This window comes from Biomphalaria glabrata, chromosome 5 (assembly GCF_947242115.1).
Source record: "Biomphalaria glabrata chromosome 5, xgBioGlab47.1, whole genome shotgun sequence".
Lineage (NCBI taxonomy): Eukaryota > Metazoa > Mollusca > Gastropoda > Planorbidae > Biomphalaria > Biomphalaria glabrata.
The window spans coordinates 20,353,311-20,366,422 of NC_074715.1; the positions used below are offsets into that span (position 1 = coordinate 20,353,311).

The window sequence follows — 13,112 nt, forward strand, 5'->3', positions numbered from 1 at the left end:
TGCAGGGACAGCTAGTCTATATCTTTCCACTTTTCCAATCAAGGTCAAGGGGGGGAAAAAAAAGCTGTTATTATAGGAGCAATTTAAGACTCAGGACATAGCCTACTTTGACTTTGTAAATAATAGATATAGGCTAATATAGTTTAGATACAGACTACCATTGTTAAGCCGCTATAACGCACTTTAGTGATAGATATATATAGGCATAGGATATAGGCTAATTATAATATAGATTAGATATACATTTATATGGTAATTAAAGCATAAGAAATTTGTTATTCCAATGAAAAAAAGGTAATATAAACTAGATCTAGTATACAGCGCTATATATCGCTATAGGCTACCTATATGACTATATTATATATGCCCTATATAGGACGCGTAGATATCTAGATCTATAGACTTGTAGAACTTTAGGATAAACGTTAGACACAAATATGAAAAATGTCTCCTCAATCTAAATAAAAAATAGCCAATTAAATTGATTGATTAAATTTAGTTTATTTAGATATTGTTTTTTGTCTCACTGCATATTTTAACGTAACTGGTCTACATCTGTTTTAAGCGTTTTAATTATTTTAAATAGGTCTATATTATAATACTAGATCTATATGGTAGATCTAGGCCTATTTAAATCTATTAGATCAGTGAAAAACTCAATTAGGTCTCATTATTGTAGGTCCAGGTTGCATCAAGATATTAGCCTTAGCCTAAATCACAACACATGTGTAGTCATCGATTGGCTTCTCTGCTGATAACTGCAATGAAGATCTAGCAGCTATCATGGCCAATGCATCAGTAACTGAACCACAAAAAAATCAAAAGGTAATTTTAATGAATCTAGATCTATTTTTAGGTGAGTGTATCTAATACAAAGATGATTATATAGATCTAATGTTTTAAACATTTGTGAAGGCCAAGAAAAGCATTATGCCTGTCTGTATGTTTATTACTAAAATACAGGTCTTCCTATATACAGGCTTAAATTTATAAGGACGAAGAACACTTGACATATACATCCTATGACACTTAATATGACACTAATGTCATTTATTATTTACTAATTAAAAAGTGCTTATCTAACACAGACTTAAACAACATGAAGCAATATTATATGATTATCTAGTTTTACTATGTTTTAGTACTAGTAGAATATATGTTTGTTTGAAAGAGACTATAGTAAATTATTTTTGGGCTGGAATTATAGTAATTACTAATTAATCAATGTTTCAATTAAAAATAACTCAATTTCATTTATCCTATATATTATAGTGGCCTGTATTTTCTTAAAAGGACATGAGTGATCAGAGTGGAGGCCTATATTTCAGGGTGATTTTCTTGTATTTGAATGCACAATGACCATTAATTTACATCCGTTGGTCAACTGAAATAACTACCACATAGATCTACATATTATTAATCATATAATACTCTGTCATTTTAATACTAGTCACCACCTTTTGTTAAATAGACCTTAAACACAACCACTATACAATAATAGCTACCACATTGTATTTGTAAGGCAATTACGATAAATTATGAATATTCAATTAGTTTAATCAACTTTGTTTCATCTAGCAATGAATGTTCGACTGTTTTAAAACTTGTGTAAACTTAGATTTTTGTTATATAAAATGTCTATTGCTTGATCATTGTTATTGGAAATTTGAATGAATGTTTTATCTGTGCAGTATGCTGTTATTGAAAGATCAGATTCAGAAGCCAACCTCGTCGGTGACGTGTTGCCACTATGGAGAAAATTATGTTTTGCAGTTGGTGGAGCTCCCTATCAAGTCACTTCTACAGTTATTGGGTTCTTCCTTAATATCTTCTTACTGGAAGTAGCGCTGGTAATGGTTTCAATCTTTTCTTTTCTGTATTCCTCTTTAGAGACATATCCAATGACTATATTTACACTTAAGATACATCAGCTGGGTGGAGAGGGGGAAACTGATGTGTGGATGGCATTGATCAAACCTCAGCTAATTCCAAGTGAATTCATTTCATTTCCATTAAATGATCCATAGTCACTTCGTGACTGAAGGAGCCCATAATATTTAGCTGCATGTTAATCTTTTTGTAGTAATTATCATATATTTTATCTAAAAATTATTATATTTCAATAATGTTTTTCACAGATGCAGCCTAGATATGTATCCATTATTTTGTTTAGTGGGAAAGCTTGGGACGCTATCACTGATCCAAGCATTGGTGTTTTGGTACAGAAGACTAACACACGATGGGGGAAAATGAGACCTTGGTATGAAAAAAAAATTGTCTAGATAAAGCATGAACATTTTTTTTCTTTTTTTTTTTATAATTAAAATTGTTTTGTTTTTTTATTTTAAATATCATTATTTATCTTTTTCTCTCATATTATTTTGTCTTATGTTTTCTTTTAACTTCCAGGATTTTATTTTCTGCTCCACTGGCTTGCACTTGTTATTTCCTTTTGTTTTATATTCCTTGGGATATTACTACAAATGATAAAGGAAGCAATGTTGTTGATGCATCCGACTCATCCAAACTTGGATTTTACTTTGCTGCCTATTGTTTGTTTCAAGGATTTTTGACTGTAGGTCTTTATGTACATATGTTATAATTATTTATAGTTTTAATACAAAAATTACAACAATTTAATATAATAGAACTGATAAAACCATATTGTAAGCTCTAGAAACTTATACAAGATTCTACAGTAATAATAATAATAATAGAATACATAACAGGAGAAAAAAAGATTTTTTTACACACTTCATTGTTTAAGCTGTCTGAGAGTGTTAGATATTTTTGAATATCTAAAATTAGTTTTAACAAAATAATTTAACTACAGTTTTATTATGCTTTTATGCAAACATGCTAATTAAATCTTACTAGCTATTGTAGATTTGTATGCATGGGGACAAAGCTAAAAATAGCTAACTTTTGTTGTGTATCTGTTGCACAAAATAAAGATTAGGGCTGTGAGCTTTTTAGCACTGAACAATCCCAACATTCTAAGCTCTTCCCTTTGTAGCACAAATAGATTTGAATATAATGCTAGTAATAGACTTTCTCTTTATGTTTAAAACTTAGTTATAAACAAATGGGAAACTAACTAGCAGAAATAAACAAGATTTGATATGAAGATCAGCTGCCATGTGTTAAGAAATTGTTAAAAAAAAACAAAAGCTTCATTCTTTTTATTAAGTTACCAACAGTGAAGAACAATTTAGTGTCCTTGACATTGCTTAGTTTATAGTGAAAATCTCCAGTAAATGAAATACTTTTTAAAATAATATTTTCCAACCAATCATTGTTTCTTGACTGCATTCATTTAGTGTTTGCATGTGCCTTACACAGCAATGACAATGTATATCACCACACAGCAGAAAGAAAGAGATGCTATTACATTTATTCGTAAGCATCTTTGTCAATATTATTATTTAGTTTGCTATACATCTTGTGAGAATATTCTGGGATTCTTAATTTTGTATTAAGCTGACAGTGTTGTCTGTTATTTAATAGTGATTCTAGATTTAGTCCCATTACATAGCCACTCCTTACAAAATCCTTAATAGATCACACAATCCAATTCCAAATTGAGTCTTGACTCTTTTAATCAAATAAACTTGATTTATAAAATAAACAGGCACAATAATATCTTTAAATTCTATGACATGATACTGTAAAATTGAATCAATAAATCCACACTGAAAATGATGGGATTTAAAAATGCAAATTTACAATGACTGGTCCTGAACTTTCTTCTCTCCCTATTATATATATAGGCCTATATATATATAAATATATATAACAGCCAATCTGAATTATCTGAGAAATATTTAACCCTCTAGAAGTGAGTTGGTAATATCACAGAACTTTTGTTGTTATTGTCCACAGGCCAGGCATCTGCCAACTTAACGATATTAGGTGTAATTAAACTTTTTAAATTGCCTTGAACATTTTCTTTAACAAATTAGATGGTGAGGCTAAATATTTGCATGTTAAAACTTATAAGTGTATATTTCTATCTTTTCTTTAAATTTGGTTAGTTTAATTTTAATTTCTTAGAAATTTCTTTTTTCCTTTTTTTTTAAAGGCATGGCATTTGAAGCTAGTGGAGTTTTATTGGCTGTTGTGGTTCAAGGTTTATTTGTTGGAGACACGAGGTGCAAGGGAGATGAACAACATACTAATGGCACAAGTCTTGAAGTTCAGGTACAAGGAACTCATTTCTTTCATGTGCGAAATGATTTTGAACATTTAAAAAAAAATGTTAATGAAAAGTTTTTAGTGATTACACACACACAAATTAAATAAATCAAAAGTTCAAAGGCCAAGTAGCATTGTGGCTTCCAGTTGGTCATTTGAACTTTGAAACAGAATCAAGCAATTAAATTATAGTGCTATTTTTTAATTTTTATAATGACAAAATTCTACTTTGATAGTTTAAGACACAGAGATTGTAAATAGTATTGCAAAAGTTGTTAGCTAGCATGTCAATAATTATTAATTATGAAACCTGCAAGAATAGTGTCAGTTTTTTTTCACGTTGTTGTTTGCTACTCTAAGATATTCATTAACATTGCATATGTTTTAGAAACTTTATTTCCACAACAATAAGTTCCTATCCAATATTATTAAAACACTTATGCTCATGACTGAATATACAAGGTCAAATGAAGTGATCTGCTCCAAAGGATCTCTTTCAACAGATTTGAGTACATTTTGTGCAGTGCTGTCATGTTGATCTGCTCACAGTGTGTAGTTTAAAGAGAAACAGAGGTATTAAGGGATCATATTTTATCTTATATAAGGTGATATAAATATCAACTCAGGTGCCATTGTACACTTACTGATATAGAAGAAGTGAGCTGGTAGCAGACTTCCTCTGAAAGAGACAGCTGGAGAATGTTACAGAACACACACATCTTAGGCCCAAAGAAAAGCCCTTCTCAAAGACAGGTGCTGAAGACAATGGCTTTGTCTGAATGAGATGTGACAAAATTAAAAGGTCCCTTTTGGGTTTGCATGGTCAAGTGAAATACTGAAATGTACTTTCATCTTCTGAATGGAAGACACTGCCTTCTTACATTTGCTTCTTTGAACTCAAACAGAAAACTTAAAGAATTAGCTAAACTAAATATTACAAGTCTTTAATTTACTGAGTAAGAAATGTTTTGTTCAGATCTTACAACAATGTTACTGTAATAACTTAAGGAAGGCAACTCAACAAGACATAGATGTTTATTTACATGAAGACATGACAAACATATAGGACATCTGCCCTGAGCACAGCATCATCATCTCAGCTCTAGACTTGGGCAGAAATCGTTCTCTCTTTCCTAATCTAAACATCCTTCCTAGTCTGGTTTCTAGAATACGCACCTTCTGCACTAACCTGGATGGCGGTGCGCATGGCAGAGTTATAACATTACAGTTAGTTGTGTTTAATATGCTCTTTCTAGTGTTATTTTTTTTGTCTAATTCAGAAAGAGGCTTACTTCCATAGTTCCATGGTGGTTGTCTCCCTTTATATGCTGTGCTGTCTAACAGTGTTTTTTGGAACCAAGGAGAAAAAAGGTTTTACATTTGACTTTTAGCCATATCCCTTAGAAGATTATTATGTCACAAAACCAAAATCTTGGTTTTTGGTAATGTGAAGGGCACCCAGCAAATTTTTTTTCCCTATATTTTAAGTTAGTTCATGAATGGTGATGATTGCAATAGTATTATCAAATGTAAATAGAAATTATGGATCAATGACATGTTCATTTTTTAATGCTGTGTTTGTTTAAAATGTAACTTTATAAATGGAGGTGTTAATGCAGTGGCTTTTGAGACAGGCAGAGGTATGAGCAAGTTTCTGACAGCATTTGCATGAGGGAAAAGTTGTAATGAGCTGCTCTTTTTTTTTGTGCTTGTTTCCCTTTAAGGAAAAAAGCCATTATTGAATTTTTGCTGTCCCACTGTCCATAAGCCTGTCAGGTTTAGATTTTAAAAACTTTTGTTGTTTTGCAATATGCTTTTAAGCTATAGTGTTTTAAAGGTCATTTTCAAATATCTTCTTATCTTTTAAGATACAGAGATTACTTCAAAAAAGAGATGAGTAGGCTCTACTTATGTGCCTAGGTCAACCTAGTTGTGCATGTTAATCAAGGTTTTAAATTTTGCTAAGTCTTTGTTTTTCCTGGCTGATTCATGCAACCCATTCCATGCAACTTCTATTCATGATTATCAAAAAAAAAAGTTAAAAAACTTTTACACATTAATTTTTAAATTTATGTTTGTTTGTTTGTTTTTTAAATTAGTTTTACAACTTTCATGCTATAAGCACTGGCTCTGGTCCAGTCTCTTTTGTGGACCAGTGTGACCTTGTATTATGGTTGGGTCATAAGACCAGTGACTTCTGCTGTACTAGCAAGTTAGTGAAGTGGTATTTCGTAGTCCCATATTATACTACCTAGGCTATTATAACCTCTAGATATGTAATTTACTGAGACATAAAAGTAATAACAGTGAGATTTCAGTTACAACTAATAAAGAGTTTATTTAGGAACAAAAGAAAAAAGATCATTAAAAGAAAACGAACATAAAGGCCAACAAAAGCAAGTCAAATAATGAACAAACAAAATCAAACTAGTAGGACAGGTTCAGTTCAACAGAATCAAAGAACCGCCATCACAGAAGCACAATATTGTCTCATCTCAAAACAAAACGATGGCTTACAATAATATAATACAGGTCCTAACAGTCAAATGACTGTCATCCATAAGACACACTATTGTCTCGTATCAAGACAAAAGTTTGTCTTTTACATACTCTATGACCCAAATCTGGTCTTTATAGAAAAAAAAAACGCATACAGGAAAGGATAAGAGACTAAGTAGATGTATAATATTTACCAACTTATTAACAACCAATAAATAAAGTCTACTTAGCTCGTTATTGAAAAATACATTCCCATAAAGTGGCACACTCCTCTTGAGTAACACAGTCAAAGCACAACAACAAAACTATTATATAAATATTATGGAGATTTAGTTCAAAATAATGTACAGTGGTCAGCTCAAAGACTCAAGAGAAAGTGGCCATTGCATACAATTAACAGAGACTTAAATAATGTATTACGGGGGACTAACTCTTATTGAAAAAAAAGAGTAGCTACCCTTATTGTCTCTCTTGTCACAACCAGTGAGGGAAGAGGGTATCCAGGAGAAGTTTTGCTTGCTGCCTTTAGCTCACATCTAAACTCAAGTTTGGGATTCAAACTCCTCCTTGCCACTCAACCACACATCCATATTTGTACACAAACTAAAAAAATTTCAACATTTTTTTTTGTTCACAGGTTTTATTGAAGAAAACAAAGAACACACACTTGGGTTTTTCACTGGGATGAAAACTGTGTTTACATTTAAGCCATATCTATGGGCCTCACTTACATTTCTTTTCCTGACTATTGCAATACAGGTATTTGTTAGACATCAATCTATGCTCTCAAGTACAATACAGGTATTTGTTGGACATCATTCTATGTTGTCAAGGAGTGATGGAATGTTTTATTATTGTAACCTTTTAACCTTTGTTAACTGTGGGCCACAGAAACAGATGACATTTACATCATCTGCCCCATAAATCACAAGGTCTAAAAGGGGAACTTTACTTTACTTTACGTTACTTATCTATTTGCTTTGAATTTGAGAATATTTATTGACTGTGTGATTGTATTTAAGGAAAGGAGCAACGTTGCATGAAGATTTTTTTATTGTTTTTCTTGTAAGATTCCTTTATATAAAATTGATTTATATATTTTCGGAAAAGAAGAGAAGGGAGGGTGAAAGTTCCAGTTGAAAATCAATGTGGAGAATAGTAAATATTTCCATTGAGAAATTAAAGAAAAGTCTGAGATTCTACACAGGACTAACTTTTTTTTGTTTAGGGTATGGGGGGGGGGAGTGGATACATTAAACTGATACTAGAATGCACTGTCCAAAAACAAGTTTGTCTGTGTGTGTGAGTCAGAGGGGTATTATAAAGCAGGTTATTCCAGTTTAAGACATAAATCTGTCAGAACATTATGATGAGCAGAAGAAAAAAAAAGGGGGGGGGGGATCTTGAGAGAGAAAGAAGGAAAGAAAAAAAGCATGGGCCATTTATATTGTAACAGTTTAAAAAATTTGAACACTAATTGTTAAAATATGGACATTTATTAGAACTTCAAAAAAGGAGAGGATTTCCTGGCCATTATAAGCAATATAAAGCCTGAGAACAAATCAATGTGGATGTCTAATGCTAGTATATTCATATTCTGGAAATATAATTTATTTTTTTGTTATAAATCAGATTTGTGTAATTTGAACTACTTGTTGATTTGACTAACTTTGGTCTCAGATAGTTCAAGGGAACATTGCTTTATACTGTACTCATGCTCTGAAGGAAGGGGAAGACTTTTCTAAATTTGTTTTTGTTTTGTTGGTGAGTAGAAATGTTTTAATAAAGTTCAGCTCAATGTGACATTATAGATAAAACATTAACCATGTATTAGTAATCCTTGTACTATGGCATAAACAGGGGAATTTCTTATTTATAAATTGTTTCATTCCATAAAAATTAAAAAATATTTGGATTTTTTTTTCCTTACATCGTCATTTTTTTTTTTCAATGTAGATCATTTCTATAGTGTCAATGCCCCTCTGGCATTTTGTGAGTCAGAGATTTGGCAAGAAAAATGCTTATGCCACAGGAATGGTGGTAAGTAAACATAAGAATTCAACAAATCCACAATTGAGGTTGTATATAACAAAAGTTATAGATCTATTAGCAAACAGTAAAATTATAAATAACTTTATATATATTGATAAGCAGTTACTTTTAACCTAATGCTACAATATTCTTATGGTTAATTTCTATTTCTTAAAAAAAGGACCATTTAATAATAATATAGTCATTATTCTCTTGTCACGATGTGCTCATTTATCTCTATCTATTGTTCCCCAGTTATTTATTCCGCTTCTATTTGCTCAACTGTACTTACCTTCTAAATCAAAAATAATTTATTACTTTGTCAATGCCATCGCAGGATTGTGTATTTCTGTCAGTTTTCTATTGCCTTGGTAAGTCAACAGGATTTTTGTTCTATGCTCTTCATAATCAAATATAACATCAACTTTTTAAAATCTTTATCTACTCTTCTATTATTGATGGTGATTTAAAGTTATTTAAAATTGTAGAAAACAAAGTTAAAACATGACAGTGTTTGTTTCCCCTTATTAAGGATGCTGTCGATCTCAATGCATTAAGAATAAATTTTTTTACTGACACTCATTTGTCATTGCATGCATAGCCTTAGTGAGCACTCATTGGCTTGACACTAATTTTTGTGATTAGTCACACTATCTAAATATAGCATGTGTAACATTTATAAATAGTGGTTTGACATTTATAAATAGATCTAGTGGACTGACATTTAGATCTAATGATTTGACATTTATAAATAGATCTAGTGGTTTGACATTTATAAATAGATCTAGTGGTTTGACATTTATAAATAGATCTAGTGGTTTGACATTTATAAATAGATCTAGTGGTTTGACATTTATAAATAGTTCTAGTGATGTGACATTTTTAAATACATTAACTGGTGTGACACTTAGGAAGAAATAGTGATGTGACATTTATAAATAGATCTAGTGGACTGGCATTTATAAATAGATCTAGTGGTTTGACATTTATAAACAGATCTAGTGGTTTGACATTTATAAATAGTTCTAGTGATGTGACATTTTTAAATACATTAACTGGTGTGACACTTAGGAAGAAATAGTGATGTGACATTTATAAATAGATCTAGTGGACTGGCATTTATAAATAGATCTAGTGGTTTAACATTTATAAACAGATCTAGTGGTGTGACATTTATAAACAGATCTAGTGGTTTGACATTTATAAACAGATCTAGTGGTTTGACATTTATAAATAGTTCTAGTGGTGTGACATTTATAAACAGATCTAGTGGTGTGACATTTATAAACAGATCTAGTGGTGTGACATTTATAAACAGATCTAGTGGTGTGACATTTATAAACAGATCTAGTGGTGTGACATTTATAAACAGATCTAGTGATGTGGCATTTATATATTTATCTTAAGTTCATAACTATTTCCCAAAAAATTATATTTTTTTAGGTCAGTATTGCCAGATGTCCTTGACCTGTACATGCTTGAAAAGGGACTTCGTCATGACGCACTTTTTTATTCATTCTATGTTTTTTTTAATAAACTGGCATCAGGCGTGGCACTAGCTGTATCTCAATTGGCTCTTGAGTAAGTCAACATTGAGCAATAGATTGTATGAATATTTACTATTGTTTGTTTACTTTCTGTTTGTTTTCAGTTCACTGTTTACAATGTTTTTTTGTAATCAGATTTGGAGGTTACATTTCTGGAGAGTGTCAACAGCCAGACTCAGTGGGTGACACATTGCGTTATCTAATAGCCCCTGGTCCAGTGATTCTCATGTTGATGGCCTTATTTTGCCTGTACATGTACCCCATAGATGAAAAGAAAAGGATCTGGATCAAAGAGCAAATCACAAATAAAACCATTGAGTGAGTACATCAGCACTAATCAAAGACTTTCTAGAAAACATTTGTTATTTCTTAGGGTTATTTTATTTATAACCTTATGAAATCCATAAAAATAAAAATTTGAAGATGAAGAATTATGCCTCTTATTTAAGGACTAAGGTAAGCACACTGCATATTGACAAACTATAATAAATAAATTTGGGGTATTTTATGTGGCTCTGACCAAAAGTTTTTTCAAACAGCTGCCAAATAATTGACCTGAAAAACTAGGGGACTTTGCTGGAAAGTTTTTACCCAAAAATTTAAATATGTCTTGTGTATAATTAGTCAAAGCAGTTTCCTCGGACTAAATGATTTTTTTAATTTTATAGCCAAAATTCTAATTATTGCTGTGTTTTACAGGGTGGATAATAAAAGTCTGAGATCTGTGGATGTAAGTCAAAGCTATGAAAGTTTCAAGCCAGTGACAGATACTTTTATGTGATGGTAGAGATAACATGTTTGCTTACATTTCATAGAAACATATTTAAGTTTGTTGTTTTGTTTGAAATACAGAAGTATTTTTATACTCTTTACTGAGGCAGCTTTATACTTAAGTAATTCGGATCAACACATGTGTTAATCTATAACATTCTTAGGTACCAGCATGCACAAATATAGGGAAAATCTGAAAATTAATGTATTGTATAAAGCTCTATTAAAGCCTGCCAAATGGCAGGCAATTGTTATTACCCATGCTCTAATGTTAATCCTATGTGCCTTATAACAACAGTATTACCTAATCTACTAGTCGTGTTCAAAAACCTTTCCTTTGTATTTTTCATAATGATTGAGGATCATCAAAATATTTCAATTTTTCTGTTCTCAATTGTGGATCCTTGATGAAATAATGCACAGAAACTCAGGCAACACAGAAACACAATTAACAAAGAAACAAAATCACTTAAACACTCACTTAAACATTAAGTAGCTAAACTCAGGACAATAGACTTTCAGAATGTAAAAGCCCCATTATTATAGAATTAAATTTAATGAAATAATATTATCTTATCACTAAGCTTTCATTTATGAAACAGACTTCAACTTCTCTTCTTTTTGATAAGATCCATGAGTCCAGACAATCCCACCAGTCCATATAGTCATCCAAAAATTCACTTAGTTGTTTTATTAGAAAGTACAAGCAAGTGTGACGTTATCGTAATATTAAAAACTGTGCTTGCCTTCTTGCCCTGTGACAGTGTTATTGGAATATTGAATACATAAATGTAAATGTTTTTTTTTTTATTTTTCACTGATTGATTTATTTTTGTTATAATGATTGTTCATTAAATATTCTCCCTTTGTTGCTGTTCTTAAATTTTTTTCTCTTACGCTGTTGTTTTTATTTTACTGCAAAATGTGTAAATTTTTTTTTTTTAATTTTATTTTGTCTGAATAGTTTTATCCTATTCTCTTTTTTATTTTTATTTCTAAACATTTAAATAATATATAGCATTTAACATGTCTACATTTTGTACCCAATTTTTTATAAAATATTTTGTCAGCTGTGCAATAATCTAACAAGTCTCATGAACTTGAAGAACTAGCATTTTTTTTTTTATATTTGATTTTTTTTACTTTGAATTAATTAAAGATATGTTTGAGATTTACTTTTTTAATTATATTTGTTAAATTTCAATTGTTTGATCCACTTAATTTTTAATTTAATATTGATATTTGAATAATAAATTAATTAGATGATTTCATTTTTCTTTTTTTTACTCTTTGATTTGTTATAAAAATAAAATTATCTAATGTTTTGTTTTTGTTGTTTTGTATATTTGAGATTAACTGTTTAGATCATTTCTATATTTATGAGATTAACTGTTTAGATCATTTCTATATTTATGAGATAAACTGGCTCTCTACCTTTTTAGATTGGTAACCCTATATATTATTCACGACCATCTGGCAACCCCTAACTGTAAAAATAATATTCTACTGTCATCTAAAGTAACTGCGCTATTAATAATGTTATAAAAATCAAGATCATAATGTAGATATCTGATAAGCATTTCCCAAACTGAAATTATATTTTGTTTAAAATACATTTCTGCTTATAATTAAAAAGTTGTAAAAAAATGAAATTTAATATTTTTGATATCATTTATTTATTTTCTATTTGCACTTTCCCCATATTCTGTTATATACTTATGTGACTATTTAAAAAGCAACTTATATATTCCAAAAATAGCCAAATGTGAAAATTTCAAGTTTAACATTTTTAAAAAATCCAAAATTCTGTTGCAAAATTGCCATTTGACCCCAAAATGGGTCACGATTCACAGGTTGAGAACCCCTGGTTTAGATAATTTCTTTATTAATGAGATAAAAAGTTTAGATTTTTTCTTTATTTATGAGATCATCTGTTTAGATAATTTCTTTATTTATGAGATAAACTCTTTCCCTCATGCTTTTTTGTCTTTAATTTTTAAAATTATTCTCTGTATTTTTTATTTTTTTTTATGTAAAACTTGTTAATAAAAATTTTGTTTGGTTTGGCTA

At 30.3% G+C, this 13,112-nt stretch overlaps 1 protein-coding gene across 3 annotated transcripts; it reads left to right on the forward strand.

Annotated features, from left to right (window-relative positions):
• Window positions 1-40: 40 nt before the first annotated feature.
• Window positions 41-13,112, forward strand: LOC106069167 (sodium-dependent lysophosphatidylcholine symporter 1-B-like). 3 transcript variants are annotated; one of them, XM_056028354.1, is made up of 15 exons: window positions 41-115; window positions 680-825; window positions 1,692-1,850; window positions 2,139-2,260; window positions 2,410-2,575; window positions 3,321-3,399; window positions 4,082-4,200; window positions 5,475-5,565; window positions 7,331-7,452; window positions 8,374-8,457; window positions 8,650-8,733; window positions 8,980-9,095; window positions 10,168-10,305; window positions 10,407-10,589; window positions 10,971-13,112. In XM_056028354.1, exons 2-15 carry the CDS (start codon window positions 784-786, stop codon window positions 11,050-11,052), a joined length of 1,587 nt encoding a protein of 528 aa, XP_055884329.1. In that variant the 5' UTR covers window positions 41-115; window positions 680-783; the 3' UTR covers window positions 11,053-13,112. The 3 variants fall into 3 exon arrangements, with proteins under 3 accessions (XP_055884329.1, XP_055884330.1, XP_055884331.1); XM_056028355.1 differs by lacking the exon at window positions 41-115 and adding an exon at window positions 276-294; XM_056028356.1 differs by lacking the exon at window positions 41-115 and having other exon boundaries at window positions 788-856.